At 28.6% G+C, this 20709-nt stretch overlaps 1 protein-coding gene and 1 long non-coding RNA gene across 2 annotated transcripts; one reads left to right on the top strand and one right to left on the bottom strand.

Annotated features, from left to right (window-relative positions):
* Positions 1 to 1304: 1304 nt before the first annotated feature.
* LOC139426749 (speckle-type POZ protein-like) lies at positions 1305 to 3534 on the top strand. The gene has a single exon (XM_071186630.1). The coding sequence runs from the start codon at positions 1439 to 1441 to the stop codon at positions 2894 to 2896; it is 1458 nt and encodes a 485-aa protein (XP_071042731.1). The 5' UTR covers positions 1305 to 1438; the 3' UTR covers positions 2897 to 3534.
* Positions 3535 to 12589: 9055 nt separating this feature from the next.
* On the bottom strand, positions 12590 to 19821 carry LOC107438433 (uncharacterized). The gene is made up of 3 exons (XR_001583365.3): positions 19688 to 19821; positions 15685 to 15873; positions 12590 to 12751 (listed from the first exon to the last, which is right to left on the bottom strand). It is a non-coding gene; the product is annotated as an uncharacterized lncRNA (long non-coding RNA).
* Positions 19822 to 20709: the final 888 nt, after the last annotated feature.

Here is a 20709-nt window from a genome sequence, read left to right as displayed (position 1 = left end):
ACCATTTTATTAAAAAATGTGATGGATATCAGACATTACATAAATAATCTACAAGCTGTTTTACTTTCAAGAAAATCAGATAAAAGTTGTAAGAAATTGTATACTGCGGAAAAGAAACACGCTATTAATTTCTCATAGTTTATCATGGATTATACTAAATTTAGTTTAAAACGTGTAAAAATAAATGTTCTTTTTAAAAAAAATGATTCTTTGATTTATAAATCTTACTGTAGAAAACAACTTTAAGCCACTTTTTAAAAAGTCTTTAATACAATAAGGTATCTGAAAATTGTAAGTGTTACATGTTCAAAAGAAAATAATGCTAACATTTAGTAGTATTTTTTTTAATAAACTATACAGGTATAAGACAAAATCAGAGCATTTTACTGCTATCCTGTGGCATTGTAGCATAGACACTTTTTAATACATATCACCTCTTTTTCGAAAATTGAAAACTTTAAGCGTTAAAAAAGGTAGCTATCCTTAATAATGTCAGACATTTTCTTTTGAAAGATTTCTTAAACTGCGCTAAACTTTATAAGGTTCATTTCAAAAATGAAGAAAAAAAATTCGAAACAAAATTTAGAAACAAACTGAAATAAAGAAATTCTCAAATGCTATAAAACACTCAGAATCTCCATTTATCTGTAAAAAAATAATAAAATGCTCATGGGGTGCATTTTTTTTATACCAAAAAAGCAGCGATTGAGTGGTGCTGGCAATCAATATTTTAATCGCCATTTATTATATTTAGTTGCCCCGTGTTCGGTAGCCACCGTTAATTTTACCCTACATGTACAAGTAAAACATTTTATATCGAAATCTTAAAATTTCGAAGTTCAAATTGAGTCCTTTAAGCAGATATAATTTTTAATCGAAAGCGTGAAAATGGTTGGTTGGTTAAAAATGGATTTAGATCGCTGAATCCATAACTAAATAAAAAATAAAAAATGTAAAAAAAAGAAAGAAAAACCTTTAAATAAAAAGTTATTTGTTTAAAATTGACTGTTTTAAAATGTGTTATTTGTAACTGAAAATCAAGTAATGACGTAAGAGCTGAGAACTAAAGATTTAAAGTTAAGATAGTAAAAACAAATTAAATGCATGTACAGGCTGACAACATTGTATTTTTATCTATCTTAATTGCATTTTTCAGATAATATTTTCGAGACTTTATATCTTTTGATGTTATCGGAGTGAGTAAAACAAAACTGAGAGAGGAAAAATATCTTGCATATTATCTTTTAACATTTCCCAAAGGAATAAAGAAAACATTCGGATAATAATTGCGAAATAAGGTTATCTTTTATTTGACGCAAAACTAAACATAGATAAACTCAAAGGTTTCGCGCTATCGGTGTTATGAAAAAGCATCAAGTGTTTAATTATTTTTTTTACTGTTTTCTTAAAACTCAACATATTATTTGGACATTTCAAAATGTCGGAACGGACTGGTAAAGACGATTTTATTTTCACGTGGATTATTGAAGATTTTTTTAGCAAAAGTGATTTGCTCATAAGTCCGGAATTCACCATTGAGTCACTCCAAAAAACTGTGTGGTGTGTAGAATTGTACCCAAAAGGCTTGCATTCAGACAAATCTGTTGATTTATATCTACGGAGAAAAGATGACACAGGACCCCAAAGCATTACGGTAAATTACGCCATTTCAATAATTGCAGCCAATGGAATCAGTGTTTTGGATACAACAGCTGATTACCAGGTATTCTTGAAAAACTCAACTCTCAAAATACCCAAAATATGGGATAAATCTGATTTACTGAATAAAACGAATAAATATTTACTCGATAACGCGCTTACTATTCAGTGGCGTATGTGGACATGTTTTGCTCCAGAACCTGCTTACAACAGATGCACCGCTGTTACTCGATCAGAAGCAGAAACTGCTTCATTCAAAAAAAGCATTAAAAACTTCAGTGCATTTTACTCAGGGCATAGAGTGACTATACCTATACCTTTGAATGGGAAATATGAAATGATTTTACGGATGGAAAAGAGTGGTTTTGGCGAGTGCCTCGTTATTAGCGTGAGAAAAGGGGATGAATCCCATCAACGTTTATTTTGTAAACTATCTCTCCTAAGTTCTGCTGGCATTCCTTTGGCGACCAAAGAAGAGGAACACGTTTTCAATACTGGGAAAAAATCAGAATGGAGCTTTCCACCTTTCACGGAGTTTGAAGAACTGAAAGCGGTTAGTACTTTTTTAAGGAATGATACTTTGTGGTTGTATTGTGAAATGGCAGTTTTTACTGACAAAGAAACCTCAAAAATAACAGAAAAGAGATATGTTCCATCACATGAGGAATCGTCTGACAAAATGGCACAATTTAGAACTCTAAGTAATGATCTGAGTATTGCTTACAGAGTTAGCAAGTTTACCGATGTAGAGTTAGTTGTAGAGGGTGAATCATTTTACGCCCATCGTTTTATTTTAAGTGCAAGATCATCTGTCTTTAAAAACATGTTCCAAACTGATACGTTTAAAAGTAAAAATGGCCGTGTTGAAATAACTAACGTGGATGTAGAGAGCATGGACGACTTTTTAAAATACCTTTACACAGGATCATTAGATGAATTGGACTTTGATGATGCCATCAAGTTATTTGTTGCTGCCGATAACTATATGATTCCGGAGCTAAAAAAGGAATGTGTGACTCGTCTAAAGAAAAATGTGACGCCTTCGAACGTCTGCGATCTCATGAATCTTTCTAAAACTCATCAAGATGAAACACTAAAATCTGCTGTGGAAGACTGTTTATATTCTCATGCAGATGAGATTTTAGCTTCGGAAGAGTGGAAGAAACTTGTGATAAATGACGTTAGCTTAGCCACTGAAATGTTGCAGAAATTAACCACAAAGCAACGCAGCTATTAATTGAAAAGAAGCTTGTTCCTATACATTGGGAAAATGGGCTAATTTAGAGATTTCTGTAATGGTTAATGAATTACCCGTTCGAATATTACGTTTTCCATTATGGTGTAGAATTATTTAAGTTCAAAAGTTTATCATTTGCTCACTGAGTTCAAGATTTTCTTATTTGTGTTGCCATTGTGTCCATCACTTGCTCATTAATTTAAAAGGCAAAAATCACTTGTTTAAATAATGTGTTTCAGGGTTTAAATGTAAAGGTAAAATTGGTGTAACGCATATCAGAAACTCATACTTTTCTTAACTTTATTAATGAATGGTCATATGAAGATTTAGACTTTAAAAATGTTATTAAATTATTTGCTGCAGCTGAGGAATATGTCATCAACTCTTATTAGATATTATCAAATATTCCATTATAGCTGGCTTGATTTTTCTTAATTTTTATAAATCTATATTGTTTATTATCTATACATTGAGTACAAGGTAATCAAAAATATGACATTTAATCATATGTCTATATACTTCGAAATTATTTGAATTAAGTAAAGAAAACTTGCAACCTTTTAACATGCAATCTATATTTCCGGATTTTTCAATGTTTTCCTTATGAACATATGAAATTAAAGTTTTTTTAAAAATTCTGTCACAACTTTGGAATTTCGATTATTAATATTTTAACGATATTTCTTTATGAATTCTGCATATTTTAATAAAAAAATCATTTTAATCTTTTATTTTAATATTTCTAATTATAAATTATACTTTTACGTTTTTATGAAAAATAAATGTATAAATAAATTTTTTTTGCATAACTATAGCGATATATAAGTAGTACAATATCTTGATATTGTGGTACAGCCAAGATCAAATTCATAGACGTTTTTTGAAGATTTTTCGCCAATAAAAAAAAAACGAAGCAGTTTAAACATCTTAAACTCGAAGCAAAGTTATTATTTTAAACTCTGTATGCTTGCTGTAAGGAATTATCAGGCCTTCAGAACTGACAAATTACTTAAATATTAAAAAAATATATTATAACCGTTTTTTAAATAACTCCGTTTTGGCGAGATTTTTCCACCTACAGGAAAGTTATTAAAATCAATGATTAATTTTCAAATTTCGCGAATTTTCTGAAGCCCAAGTAATGCAACACTGGTGTAAATTTTCAAACGTTAAAAAATTAAATTATTAACACTTTTTATAATTACAAAACTGTGGCTATTCTTCATTTTTATATTTTTCACTATTTTTTGCTATGTAAAGAAAACGCTAGCTAAAAATAAGCAAACAATTAACCTGACCGACGAAAGTAACTGTTACAAATTTTCATAATCAGCATCGACAACGCTATCTAAAAATAAGCAAAAAATAAATTTGATCGTCTTGAATACCTAATATAATCTCAATCTTACATTGCTATTTTTTATTTTATTTTTTAAAAAAACATTACTTCATGTGATATGATGATAGAGCTGCGATTCAAACATTGTTATTATTATCATTGTTTGCAGGGCATTTAAAATGTTTACAGTTACAATCGACACTATTCGATCAGATTTGGTAAATTTGGAAACACTTTTAAGTAACTATTCTTTAAAATAAGATACGTAAAAAATGATTTTATGCACATTATATTTTATACAAATTAATTATATTTTTAATTAAATGTGATTAAAAATCAAGGTTGGCAAGTTTCTGCCGAAGTGGTTAAAACCACTGGTAGAAACCGGTTAAAACCGGCATGGTAGAAACCCATTTCTGCCACATTTGTGGCAGAAACTGGTAGAAATTCAGAAAATGACATAAAAGTAAGTACTGAGATTGACATACAATGGATAATCCATAGAAAAAACAATTAAATGTTAAACAAAGTACAATTTATTTACAAAATTATCACCATTCAAAATCAAATATTACATTGTTTGCACTCTGCAGTAATCTATAACAGAAGACAAGTTTTGATGCAGTTTCTAAACCTAAACAATTTCTCAATTTGCCTATGCACGAACGAGAAATTTGAGAAGATTCTCTCAAGTCCAGCAGAACTAGTGAAACTTTTATCTATTGCATATTTTTTAAAACTGGACCACCATCTAGCAGCTGGGGTAGTTGTCGAAACTTGACAGGAAAAATAAGTTTCAGGAAATTGGTCCGATTTGTTTTGTATAAATATTTGATATACTGCACTCTTTATAATTAATATAAACAAAATAATATATATTTACAGACAATGAATTAAAAAGTTTTTTCAATTATGTGGAGTTACATTTTTCAGTTTACTTAAACAAAATGTCATTAAGCAATTACTAGAACTAATATAGACGTATTTTTAGTTTCTGCCACTTTTGGCCGGTTTTTACCGATTATAACCAGTTTCTGCCACTGGCATGGCAAAAACCAGTTTCTGCCGACAAAAAGCCAACCCTGTTAAAAATGCTATTATTCAAAAAAAAATTTTAAATTTAATTTTTGTAATTAAATTATTATAAAACGAAATGAAGTAAACAAACAGAAAAAAAAAAACGATAACACTAGAATAGCTAAGTAAGTGGTTATTTAAACTGCAAGTTAAATGCGAAAAAAAAACGGAGAAGACCTTTATTGACAACTTTCTAAAATTAGGAAAAGATAAAGGAGATTAAATAAAAAAAAAAAAAGAAAAATACATATTCTTAGATTTTTTTTTTCTTATAATATTTTAATGCGCGTTGCGCGTATTGTTTTCCTTTTTATATATAACAGTCGGACTTCTATTTAACGAACTTCAATTTGGGAATTTCTCTATTTTGCGAATTTTTTCCAGAAACCTTGGAAAGTTCTTTGTAAAATAACTTCTAAATAGCGAAGTGAATTTTCTATTTAACGAACTTTTTTTTGAGATCCACTTGCCTTATTTCCCAAATTATTTCTGAGCATTTTATGGTGAAAATGACCTTGAATTGATTTTCGAAGCCACTTAACTTTTAGAGAAAGCAGTAAAATCCTTTTCCCTTTTTGTTTGCCTTTCCAACGAAAAGCTCTGACAAAATTAACGTATTTTATCAGAAGCAATTAAACTTAAGAACGCATGTGCTAACGTATGCTTAAAATTATTTTTATAATAAATGCAGCTATAATTTTATAGATAAATGTAGCTTCTTTTAGTTGAAAATGTATGTAGCATGATAGTGCAACACTGAATAATGTTTTGTTCTATTCTTGCTTTCAATGCAGATTTCTTTTATGGTTAAGATTTCTGAAATGAATAGTAGATACTAGTTTACAAGATAAAGGTGTATCAATTGCTGTTTTAATTATGTCTAGAGTTTATGAACTTAAAACCTGTTTTGTATTGTTTACATATTTCAAAATGAGATTTTCTATTTAACGAATTTTCTATATAACGAACATACTATCTGGATTTAGAGACTTCGTTAAGCAGAGGTTGACTGTATATATATATATATATATAGAATTTTGACTGTAGTTTTGAGTTAAGGTATTCGGGGGATGAAAATCAGCAATTTTGGAGTAAATTTCGACTTTTTTTTAATGTTATATTTGAATTTTTGTTTATTAGCTTTTTAAATTTTTTAAAAGTTTTGTTCTCCGATATGCAGAATCGAAGTTGTGACTGTTTTTTTCGCATGCTAACAAACAAAACAAGATAGCAATAACCTACTTTAAATGCATTTTCAAAACAACATTGATTTCGAGAATATATCTTTACACTAACCCGCCTTACAAAAAAATTTACTATAGGGTTCCTTGAAAGTTTGTATGTATATTTTATATAACATTAGCTATTTTTTGAACTGAAAGCTAAGGTCTCAATGTGAATTTATTATTGTTATCATGCTTAAAGTAAGAAATTTTAGAATTTTTATTTAAAAAATTAATACTGAACAACATATTTTTTATTGTATATTACAACTTTTTTGAAGAGTTTCGTTCAAAACACAGATAATAATGTTATTGATCAAAGGAAAAAAATATTCTGATATTTATGCATTACAATTAGTTATAGAATTGTTGGCGTGATGTAAAATATTTATAGTTCTTATGCACACATTTTTAAAAAAGAAAAAAAAACTATTTAAAAAACTTTTAAAGTTTACTTTAGATTTATAATGTCAGGACGTCCTCTTAGCTAAAATAAATTTAAATAAATAATTGAGGCTATTTTCAAAAAAAAATAATTGTGCCAACCGCTGTCGAATACTTTAATATATAATTCTTATTAATGTATAATTAAGTATATTGTTTTTAATTAACTAATTTTTTTTAGTAGTATACAAGAGATAGACATAACAGTAAACTTATATATTCCAAGTGTAACTTTTTTATGTTTAATTCAGACTTTCCTCTCTATTAATTTTTGTCACCCTTTTCAACTCGCCAAAAAAATAAAGAAGAAACAATACAAATTATTCTTTTTATGCTTCATTATTTCTGAGATCTTTATTTTGGTGTGCAAATTGGCGGCACAATAATTTTTTCAAGGGTTACAACAAAGAGTACCGCTTTATTTGTCTTCTTTCTGATTGTAATAAAAAAAAAGGAAGAGAAAAAATATCACAAATCTCACGTCCTTGGTTTATTTGTATTAAAATTTGGAGGGTAGAGAACGCATATTTCAATGAAACAAAAGATTAGTGTACAACAAACGTGATTGAGGAAAGGAAAAACCTCCCGAGTTTTTATGTAAAAAATATGAGAATGTTAATGTAATCAAAATTGGTTAAGAGAATGCACTACTGAAGCAAAACTCTATTATTATTATGATACAATAATTAGGATTTTATGAGGAAATACTTGACATTTTACATGTGGTATGAATGTACTATTTGAAACATTAGTATTATAATAACAATTTTACGTTATTTTAGTTTATCTGTTTCCATCGAAATTTTAAATATAAATAGAATATTTTTTCCTATCGAATTTTAGAGCATAAATAACCTAATACATATTTTCCAAATACTTCTTTGAAACAGTTGCAACCATATGAAAAAGTGTTAAAATGTAACGAAAATGAAGAGTCCACTTTAATTCATATTACTAAACCAATATATTTGAAGTGGATAGGACAATTAAAGCTTAGTTAAAGTTAGACTAATTAATATTATACAAAATAAGATAGTTAAATTTTAAATATAAACATTATTTTTTCCAAGTCGAATTTTTGAGCATAAATAGTCTAATTTATATTTTCGAAATACTTCTTTGAAACAGTTGTAACCATACGAAAAATTGTAAAAATGTAACGAAAACGAAGAGTCCACTTTAATTCATATTACTAAACCAATACTTTTGCATATTTGAAATGGATAAGACAATTGAAGCTTAGTTAAAGTTAGACTAATTAATATTATACAAATAAGATAGTTAAATTTTAAATTTAAACATTATTTTTTTCAAGTCGAATTTTAGAGCATAAATAACCTAATTTATATTTTCGAAATACTTCTTTGAAACAGTTTTAACCCTATGAAAAATTTTAAAAATGTAACGAAAACGAAGAATCCACTTTCATTCATAATACTAAACGAATACATTTGCATTTACGAAATATATATTTGAATATATATTTGATAAGACAATTAAAGATAATTAAATGTTAAATAAAGATAGAATTTTTTTCCTATCGAATTTTAGATCAAAAATAGTCTAATTTATATTTTCGAAATACTTCTTTGAAACAGATGTAGTCATACGAAAAATTGTAAAAATGTAACGAAAACAAATGGTCCACTTTAATTCATATTACTAAACCAATACATTTGCATATTTAAAGTGGATAAGACAATTGAAGCTTAGTTAAAGTTAGACTAATTAGTATTATACAAAATAAGACAATTAAATTTTAAATGTAAACATTATTTTTTCCAAGTCGAATTTTTGAGCATAAATAGTCTAATTTATATTTTCGAAATACTTCTTTGAAACAGTTTTAACCATATGAAAAATTGTAAAAATGTAACGAAAACGAAGAGTCCACTTTCATTCATATTACTAAACCAATACATTTGCATTTCTGTTGAATATATATTTGATAAGAGAATTAAAGCTTAATTAAAGATAATTAAATTTTAAATATAAATAGAATCTTTTTGTTATCAAATTTTAGAGCAAAAATGATCTAATTTATATTTTTGAAATACTTTTTTGAAACACATGTAGGCATATGAAAAATTGTAAAAACGTAACAAAAACGAAGAGTCCACTTTAATTCACACGAAAACATTTGCATTTCTGAAATATATATTTGAAGAGGATAAGACAAACAAAGCTCAATGAAATGTATACAATTTAGACTAAATAAGATAATTAAATTTTAAATATAAATACAATTTTTTTCCTGGCAAATTTTAGTGCCTAATTCGTATTTTCGAAATACTTTTTTGAAACAGTTGTAACCATATGAAAAATTGTAAAAACATCCCGAAGAGTCCACTTTAATTCATATTACTAAATCATTACATTTGCTTTTCTAATATATATATATGAAACGGATAAGACAATTAAAGCTATTTTTTGAAGGCTCTGCTATCACACGAAATAGCGTTCCAATTTATACCAATTGATACTATTTTTGTAACTACCGCGAGTTTGTATTAATGAATTATGTCTGTTCACTTGCCTACATTTTCTCTATATCGATTCTAAAAATGGCGCAAAACGTAAATATGAAGAAAAGATTCAGTTACGAGAAAATACGAAGTGTTTTCGAACTACTTTTTTAATGTTTAAAAAAGTACTCCTAAGCTGCATTATTTTTCACAAATAATTGCTAATATTCATTGATTTTCTTCTAGCTAGAAAAAACTCGCCACATTGATTTTTAAAAAAGTTCAATAGCTTTTAAAATACATAAGCTTTTCTTCAGTTTAAATCTCACAAGGCTACAATTATGTGCTTCGGAAACGTATCCTACAATAATGTTAAAAGTAACAATTTCAAAAAATAATAATTTCATGCCTTTTAGGATAAAATTATTTTAATCAGAATAATAAGGGGAAAAAACACTAGTAAGAAATGTTAAGCGAAAAGAATGTTATTATACGTGTGAGATGGGCGCCAATAAGAGTAACCTATGAAAGTTCATAAGTGCTAGACCCCACACTGAAGAAACAAAAAGATCTCAAAGTACACAGTAAAAAATTACGGACCAAATTACGGTAAAAAGTACCGACACACCAGTAGTTTTTACCGGAACAAGTTGGTGAGCTAAAACTTTTTTAAGTACCATAATTTTCACCGTAATAATTACCGTAAAATGACTTAATCATTCTAATTAATTAAATATTACTGTAAAAATTGCGCTATAATATTTTACATTAAAAATGGATTTTGGGGGAAAAGTGAATTTTACGGTGAAATGGATTTTATGGATGATGCACCCAATGTGATCCGAAATTTTTACAATGTAGATAATTCAAGAAATTTTTGTATCAAATAATATAATCTAATAAAAAAAATTTCAGATTATTTAAAAATTACTAATCAGACTATAGAAAAACATTTCCAATCAGATTATACAAAAAAAATACCTATCAGATTATATAAAAGATTACCACATTATAGAAAAAGAAAAGAAAAAAATACCACAGATTTTATTTCCAAGAATATACTGAAAATGTGTATCATCCTTTCCGTATTACAGACATTTAAGTCTTATATAAATCTAGATCGATATTTCATTCAACTTTATTCTTCAAAAATAAAATATACCTAGCATGTCTGCAAAACACCGTATAAAAGAAACTGTGTCAACAATAACTGTAATTTTTAAAAACTATTTTAATTTAACCATTTTTCATAGAAGATATAATTTGTCTCTTATTTTTCATATTCTCCTTTCATCTTCCTAGTTATGAAACCTGTTTTATTGCTTTCTCAATGACAAACATGTTATAACTTATTTTTTATTCATCATTTACGTTCGCATTACGCTGCAGTTCAACTTTACTCATATTTTGAAATATATCGAGGTTATAAAGCAATTTTACTGAAGTTATGCAATATAATATTTACATCTGACTCATGTGTAAAAACAATATTATGTGAACTTCCTCAATTTTTTTTTTTTTTTAAGCAATAGGTCCTGAAGCATGAAAGCTAAAAATTCTTGATATATCTTAAAAGCAATATTTTTTTTTCCGCCTGCTTCTGGAAGCGAAAAAAAAAATTCTTACTAGATCTCGCAGTTTTTTTTTAGGAGTGGCTTAAAATAAACTCATATTTTATTTCATAACCGTCGTTGAACAACCGACCCAATTTTTTGGGTTTGCGACTACTAATGTTCAACTCCGTAGCCTTGTAATTTTGAACCCAATCCAGAAGACAAGGGAACTCCTGGATCAAGTATTGGGAGAAATTTGCCTTCGAGGAGGACTTTGCTGGAGCAACCCCGCATTTGCGTTGCATGTAGAGGAAAGCCTCGAAAACCTCCAACGGTTAGCCTGACGGCAAGGGGACTCTAACCAATGATCCGTCTACCATTGGAGATATTTTACTTTAGCACAGTGGTCGGTGCAAGCCGGATGCGGAATTCGTATCGACGAGCCATCGTTGGGATTCGAGCCCGGTTCACCTCATTGGAAGGCGAACGCTCCATCCCCTGAGTCATCACGGCTCAAATAAACTCATAGGAAATATTTTGTCAACATAAAATTGGTGAAAATTATTTGTAGGCATTTATTTTTTTAAAGTTTATCTGGGCCAGCAAGAATTATGCTTTCAATTTATTGGAAAGTCTTTTTTATTTATTTATTTTTATTTGTGGCAAGCGACATTTTCATATTGTTATGAAAAAGTTATTTATTATTATTATTGTAATTTTTTTTCAGACTTGATGTTTTTTTTTTGTTGTTGTTTGCAATACCATGAAGAAAAGAGTATAGTTTGCGTAATTACATATTAATTACATAATGCACATAATATTTTAATTTTTAGTAAATATATATGATCCATTTTTATTTTTAAATCTCAAATTTTTTTAAACCTGGTAGATTTTGACGCATCTCGTTGTGTCTCTAAATTTTACAGATATTCCAACTTTTAAAAAAAAAAATCAGACAAGATTTTTAAAATAATCCTCCAAATGGTTTAACGCCATTTATTATAAATTTACGAATTTTATTTACTTAATAATAGCTATTTGAGCAATGATGGGCGTTAAAGATATACAGTGTTTTACGCAATAGCACATATTTCTAACAGTTTTTTCAGGTAGTATGTCTATTACAAATCAATATTTAAGAAAAGGGAAAAAAAAGTCATAGAAATCGAATGAATCGCTAGTAATGAAAGTGGTACTAAAAACATTTCAGCCTATTTCTTTGCCTATTTAAACTTGTTTTTGTTTTTTATTCACGTAAATATTTATTTGTGATAAAAAATGTTTTTTTTTATTTATTTCATTTTTGAGAAAAATTCTAAAATTAAATATTACGGAACATCCTGCATAGAAATATAAATGAGAAAATGCTAATAACATTACTTCATTTGATTAGTGTGGTTTTTTTTTTCAATTTTTATTTTATTTGTATAATTTGCATTTTTAAAGTCAATGCAGTGCGTATATTTTTCATTTCTTTTTATGACCTTTTTATTAAGTAAACGTTTTGCTGAGTATTATTTTTAAAATATCGTTCCATCCTATAAAAATAATGAATACCAAACTGAATAATTGAAGATTTTTTCACAGTTAAGTGAGTTACTTACAAAACAATTTTATTTAAACTGTATCAAAATGATTAGTTACAAATGAGCAGAGTAGAAGACAATTTTCTAATTGTTTTTGGTCGAATTTATTTTGAAGTTTTCTCGAAGGTCGGTCGAATTCAAAACTTGATTCCAGTATCACATAATCTTCTGAAAAAAAGGAAGAAAAAAATTAGTGTCAGTTTTAAGAGAAATAAAGGAAAAGCAGTCAACTTTTTTCTCAAGCGATAAAACATTTCCGTGACAGCTGGCGTCAGAGTTTCACTCGCGAAAATCTCTTTGAAAATCGTATCTATGTCATTTTTCTTCATTTTATCATTGGAATTTCCCATAGCATGGTCAATTTAAATAGCTAGTAAGATAATTTGTCAAAATACACTCTATAACAAAAAAATCGACGCACCAAGAAGGAGTTATCCGATTGAAACGAAAATTGGTGGATATGAAGACAATGTACAGAATAGTAAATGATTAAAAATTTTCAGAACAATTGAATAATTTATTGCAGAGTTACAGTAACAAGTTCAATAAGGTGTTGACTCGCCTCTAGCCTGGATACAAGTTGCCACACGGCGTGGCATAGACCGATAAAGCTCCCGGATGGTCTATTGCGGTATTTCCTGCCAAATTCGATCCAATTGTCGAACGAAGTCATCAACATTCCGTGCCAGATGCACTCGCCTTCCTATCATATCCCAGACATGCTCGATGGGAGAGAAATCTGGTGATCTGGCTGTCCAAGGAAGAGTTTGACAAGCTTGCAGACAGTTCATAGCAACACGTGCCGTATGTGGTCTGGAATTGTCCTGCTGCAAGAGGAACGGTAGCAAAACAGGTCTTAGGATTTCGTCGACGTACCCCTGTGCAGTAAGTGTACCTCTAATGACGACCAAAGGGATCCGGCTGTCAAAGGAAATGGCACCCCAGACCATAATGCCTTGTTGAGGGCCGGTGTGGCGTGCAATAGTGAAGGCAGGATCCCCCCTCTACCCTGTGCGCCTCCAAACACGTCTTCGATGATCGTCAGGACACGGAAGAGGGATTCGTCGCTAAAGACTATACGTCCCCAGTCGGCATCATTCCAGCCTGATCGAGCGTCGATTTTGCGCGTCTTAGTGCGTTCTTGGTGCGTCGATTTTTTTTGTTATAGAGTGTAATTAACAAATTTAAAGTTAAGCAATGCAGGATAAAATAACTGATAGCAAAAAAAATAAGTAAAACATAACTACTGTCACTAAAATTAATAAAAAAATTCACTCAGTTATCTAAAAATTTATATTATGATACTGAATAACACTTGCTATTTTAATTTTATTTGAAGAATTTTATTCTTTCTGATATGCAATTCTCAAAACTTTTTGTGCACTTTTAGGGAAATCTTTAAATAATTAAATCATATGTTACTATACAAATTTCCTACTAATTATATTATGCGTAGTTCACATTTCCTAAAAATGGTTAAATTTTAAGCTATAAGTAGAGCCAGGCATATTTTCTTCTTTTTGGAATTCATGGAGCAGAAAAAAAGTCTGGTAAAATTACCGTACTGCATAGTAATTACATTTCTGATTTAAAAATGAATAAATAATAAAAAGAAAAAAATATTATTTGTTACGAAAATATACGGTATTTCAGCCATTCTTCCTTTCATATAGTAACAGTTTAGTGGAATTTCTGGTTTTAAAAATTATTGTTCTTATTACCACATATTCAGTGAAAACAACTTAAAATTGAATTGTAAATTTAACCGAATAAATGGATTATCATAAAACTATCACGTTTGCCAATTTTTATCACATAGTATGAAGCCATATTTTATTGTTTATTTTACCAAAATGATTATCAAAGCTCTTCTGTAAAAATTATCGAGTTTTTTGGTTTTCTCATACAATCAGAAACGCGTTTAATTTCACCACAGCTTTAATCATACTTTTTCTCAGTATATAATGGCTTCGAATAATGATTATGATAATGATTTTTCGATTAATGGTTCTAAATTCTCGTTTTCAGGGTATATTTTAAAGCATCAGATTTAAAAAAAGAAGGATAGTTGAATTTAAACAGTTAATTTATTTCAATAAAACTTCCGCCTAATCAATTATAACAGCCCCTACCACTTAACAGCCTTTGTAGGCTGCTTTGGAAAGAGATTTTATATCAAAGCACCACAGTGAGTTAATATTATATGTGTGAATAAATTTTTAGAGAAAAATTTAAAACAAAATTTTTAGTACCATTAATTTTCAAATATTGAGCGAAGAGAATTATTCAGAAAATTTTGCAATGCATAATACTTAATAAATATTTATAAATTTTTGTAGCTGCTTAAATTACGATTTAATCTATGACTGATAATAATTTACCTTTTATTAATGTGGGATAATTCATTGCACTGGAGAAAAAAAATTTTGCGGGAATTTTTTTCATTAGATCTTCGCTACTTTCGTATCGCTGATTTCAAATCTGAAATTGATTTCTCTCTCAAAGCTACATTTTTTAAAATTTTTTTAAATGACAATTTTAGTCTGCTTTTCGTCGAAATGTACAAGTTTAAAAACGTTATTTATAACATAAATGTTGCAACAAACTTCTAGGGGAGTTGGGGCACATCATCAGGATTAAAATTGCATAGGAAGCTCGGAAATGTCGTCATACGTTACTAGGGGGGCTGCTTTATTATAATATGTTTCCCAGTGTTCTTCTGCGCAGGTCATAATAGAAAAATCGACCCTAGCCACGTACGACGGCCTTTTTTTTTATCCATTTTTAATTCTGATAATTTGTCTTAACTCCCCTCGAAGTTTGTCACTTGATTTATATGACCCTCTTTTATATATAATATTTTTAAACATATACATTTCGACAAAAAAAAATAGACTGAAAATGCTGTTTAAAAAATAAAATCTGTAGCTTTTGGAACAAAACTAATTTAAAATTTAAAATCATCACACCCGAATAAGTCAAGATGACACTATTACTCATTCAAATAATGTAAAAAGCGTGCAAAATACCTGTTTCTAATTTACTGTTATGATTATAAGCAATAAATAATAATTTGCGGTTTTATTAAAAAAAATATTTACCAGTTAATATTCTTCCTTTCTTCACCACCAATACTTTCCATAATAATAAGGCCAACTATAGTAGTAAGGATATTTTCCATAATAAGGCCAATAGTAAGGGTAATATGGGTAATGGGAATGATATGGATAGTGCCAAGACTTTGCACCTGCTAGAACAGCAGCAATAAGAGCCAACAATACAATGAGAAACTGAAAAAAAAGACAATATATATATTAAAATCAGTCGATTTAAAAGTAAAGCTTTGTTGCCTTTCGAAATATGTAAGAAATTATAATATTATTTCTTATATGAGCTGTATGATAAGCATATAATAAGCTACATAATAAGCATTATTTCTTAATAATGTAAGAAATTATAATAAGTATTTTTGGTATTTATCTTTTTGGGGGGTAGAAGGAAATGCACACACTACCACAGTACCTATGTTAGTATTTAGGTACCTATTATCAAAATTACTTAAACATCTCGGGTGTCAATGATATAATGGTGATTTTACGACTCCCCCCCCCTCGAAACAGATAAGTACTGTTTTTATTTATTGTTTGGTAAATAACACCAAAATATTACATATGAGCCTTTGTGGCTCAGGGGATAGAGCGTTCGCCTCCCAATCAGGTCAGCTAGGTTCGAATACCAGCTGTGACTGGTAGATACGAATTCTACTCTCAACTCGCATCGATCATAATGTTGATTTAAAATATCCTCTGTGGTTGACGGATTATGGATTAGAATCCCCTTGCTGCAGGGCTAATCGGGGAGGTTTTCGTGGTTTTTCTCACCATGTAACGCCAAATTGTAACATGATTTTGATTCTAATTCAGTTATACGTTTTTGATAGAATGTTGATGCATAAGCTTGAACCTGAGGGTACTTCTACTTCTATTTATTAGAATTCTTTTCCCAGCGGTGGCTCGTTGATATGAATTCTGCTCTCAGCTAGCACTGACCACAGTGTTGACGTAAAATATCCTCATTGGTTAACGGATCATTAGCTAGAATTCCCTTGCCATCGGGCTAACAGTGGGAAATTTTCGTGTTTTCTCTCTCCATGTAACACAAATGCGAGTTAGTTCCATCAAAAAGTCCTCCATCACGAAGACTAGTTTGTCTCAATGCTTGATCCAGGAGTTCTATTGTCTTCTGTATTGAGTTTTACACGAATTTTACACGATTTTGATGTAAGTAAATGTTGTATGTTTGCGAACAAATGTTTTCGATTAAGAAGAAAATAAAATCAAAATATCGTTCTGGATATGCACCTAGATCATCCAATTTTATTAGTTTTTTCATGAACTAATCCTAGAAAACAGAAGCAACAAACTCAGGTTTTTATTTGTGTTGTTATATTTTGTTTCACTACTCAGGCATCTGAATAAAATGTGTTATTACTGAATAATCCTTAAAAGCAGCCTAAAAATAGCATTTTTGTTTTAACTTATAATATTTTTCAGGATTTTTGAAAAGTTTTAAGTAGCACGCATTTTTTTCTTCTTCCAAAAGTGACAAAAAAAAACTACTGACATTTTTTAAGCTAAAAGAGAAATTAATCCTTTTTCTTGAAATAAAATTCCAGACACGCTCAAAAGCATAATAAGTATAATGATCAAATTATTTTATGCCAACTTGCTTAATTTAAAAATTCCCTTTTTTAGAGCGAAAAAAATTGTTCTATCGTAAATGAAAGGCGACAACACAAGATTCCTTACTATCTTCCTGATGTACTTTTTTTATGGTATAAAAAAGTATCTCAGTTGTGCTAGATTTCATAAAAATGGTAGTTGTTTGATGATACCGAAAAGAATAAAATTATCCTGTTGTAAAAAAGAAAACGACAGCAGTCGGTATGTTTTTGTAGCTCACATGCAAGAATTAAGATTGTTATAAAAACTTGTGGTCATTTCGTCTAATTCACCAAGCGTAAATAATTTCTGAAGTTAATGTAGAAATGCATAAATATGTATTTTATTTCAGCACTCATAGCTTAAGATCCATTTCTTTTGTGCTTTGTATTCTTTTCGAATAAACAAATGATCTGAAATTTTCTTGTTTTGTGTTAAAGTGCATTAACTAGTTTCATCTTAATATTTGAACATTTCCCACATATTTGTGAATCAGATAGGATTGTTTCGATTTCTTGAAAAAAATAATTGAAGTTCGAGAAAAAAAATATATGATAGGTTGTTTACTTTTTGCAAGGATTGATGCATGACTAAAAATTCCAAAAAATGCACATTGCAGCATATCACCCCTTCTCGAAGTAAAATCATTCCGGAGTGACCGTTTTTTGCTTTCGAAAACAAAAATGTGTTTAGGTCCTACATTATTTGCAAATTAAAAGGAGGAAAAACTAATTTTTTATAATTTTTTTTTATTTTGATATGCTTCCTCTTCCTACACATTCAATATCTTCATTTGAACTCCTCTTAACGTATTCAATGCGTAATTTAATTTTGATCTCGTTTAATAATTTTTCTATGTCTTTAAATAAATTTGATATATTTTTGTAACATAGTTCAAGTTGGGCAATATTCATTTTTAAGACATATCAAAACAGATAAGATTCGCAGAAAAAAAACTATTCTGGGAGAAATATAAAAATGTTTGAAAAGTGCAAATTACTTGTATATTAAAATATCATAAGGAAAAAGAACAGAAAAAGCAAAAGCAGACGAAGTCGTAAGGTTAAATGTGTCAATGAGATATCCAATTCAAATGCAATGATACTCGAATAATAAAATTCAAAATACTTTAAAGAAACTAAATAATGTACCAGTATTAGTATTATGCAAAATGAGACGCCCTAAAAATTTATTCATATCAATACCATATCGTTTAAAATTAATAAAAGCAACGATATTTGCTTTAAGAGAAAGCGAACATTGTTAGGCCTAATATTAAGAATAGATGAAATTTTTTAGATTTAGTTAAAAATCGTTCTCAAATTTCGCACCGTTTATGAACCGCAGCAGTAGAATATTTTACCATTCTTAAAGTAAACTAAGTATAAAACATAGATAAAAATAATTTATTAAGTTATTTATGAGATATTTATTAAGTGAAAAATTTATAAAAATTTTTTTACTTCTAAACAGCGGTTTTTGTACTACTAATTAAATGTTATCCTTTGCTTTGTTCACCAACAAATTGTAAAATTGAAAACTAATTAAATTTTCCTAAAATCTGCCATTTATAAAAACAAGCTGCAGAAAAACTTGTGTTCCAAAAAAAGCTGCTAACAAATAGGAATGATATAAATCTGTCTTATGCTAAATTATTACTCCATATTTGCTCATTTATTTTTATTATTTTTAATAAAAATAATACATGTCAAGCCATTTGTTATGTAACCTATTATTTTCTAGTAATAGAAAAAATATAAAAAGATTGGCATAGTAAATTTTCTCATAACACTAAATTTTAAATTTTTGAATAAAGTAAAGGAAGGCAGAAGTTGATCATGTTTTAAAACTAAATCATGATCAACAATTTTCAATTTTCACTGTATTTCAATTTTCCCTGTAAGGTTTCCTTAGATTTCTAACACAAACTTTTAAATTTGAGAATATTATACATAGATAATTTTAGAATATATTCTAAATTATATATTCTCTATATGTATAATCTGTAGAATATATAGCTTAGAATATATTTAATATATAATATAAGGACTCCTAGTTTTCTTTTATTTTTACCCCACTTTTTACACTTCTGAATAAAAGATGAAGAAAAAAATGCAATGTTTCCTTATGTATTTTAATACATAATGTATTCTAATATTATTAGAGGAAAACTGTTCTAAAGTTAAAAATACGTTTTTAAAATATTAAGATACACTAAGAAAGTATTTTTTTTTTGTTTGAGGTAAATATAAGAAAAAGTCCTGATTTCTACAATAATATGAGAAATTATGTCGAAAAAGAATTCTAAAGTCAAATATCTTGGCAACAAAATAAAGCATAAATTTAAGACAAAAACCAGGAGAAAAATTATTTAAGAACATACCACGATTATCTTCATTTTCTTCGGGGATAAAGAGAGGAGGTGGGAAAAAATATCCAGGAAAAAATGCTCCTTACACTACAAAAACTCACGATCTCTGCAAAAGCGATATTGACAACCACCAGTAAAAAAACTCCCTTTTTATACAAACATACCACTCAATGCATTTCTAATAATTTTTATTTCTAAAACGTACACAAATGTGACAAAAAAGAACTTTTAATTTACAAAAGGCTGAGAGAAACAAGTTAAATGAATGGAAACTCAAATTAAAGAGTTTCTGCAATCAGGGACAAGTTGGAATCCAAGGTCGTGGGGTGTAGTTTTGCATTTTGATACCTTTAACACAACTACTTCTTCATTGTAATGCTTTTTAAATAAACGGCCATTATTTTGATCGTTTCGTTGTTTTCCGGTGTTCCTTTTTTCAATGGCTGCTTCTGTTTCTGTTTTGTAGAACAAAAGATTCCAAATGGGTGAAGAACGTTCAAAAGGATATGCTTGATAACGGTTTCGGTTAAATATTCAGAATGAATGTCACGTAAAATATTTTTTATACATATATTAATGGTCTAACTATCGTTTGGAAAACTTTCACTGGGAATAATTATGACGAGTTGGAATATTAACCAATATTGATTGTTATTCCCAATGGATTGCGCCTTTTGTTTAATGTTCATAATAGTAAGGGTTTTAGGTATAATAATAGCAAATGTAAATAGTTAATTAATTTTTGAATAATTATAATTAAGGCCCTTTTAATTTTTCATTAACTTTTTATTTGCAGAATTTGATTAGGTGTAGAACTTTTCTCTTTATATATCTTTTAATTTTTATTTATTTATTTACTAATACAAAATATTTTTCTTTTTCTTCATAATTTTGTTCTGAATCGTATTTGATAAACGATTGAACCAAAAAATTCTACTTGAATATCTTGAAAATTTAAAAATTTTCTAGCTGTTTTCTAAGAAGTTTTTATGAATTTGGAAGGAAAAACTGTGAATAGTAAGGGATTTTCCACA

This window comes from Parasteatoda tepidariorum, chromosome 10 (genome assembly GCF_043381705.1).
Source record: "Parasteatoda tepidariorum isolate YZ-2023 chromosome 10, CAS_Ptep_4.0, whole genome shotgun sequence".
NCBI lineage: Eukaryota > Metazoa > Arthropoda > Arachnida > Araneae > Theridiidae > Parasteatoda > Parasteatoda tepidariorum.
The sequence above is the reverse complement of the archived record's forward strand: the minus strand, read 5'-3'. Positions and strand labels throughout refer to the sequence as shown.

Excerpts from the sequence above, each read along its gene's own strand:
- LOC139426749 (XM_071186630.1), top strand. The coding sequence starts at position 1,439 with ATGTCGGAACGGACTGGTAAAGACGATTTTATTTTCACGTGGATTATT.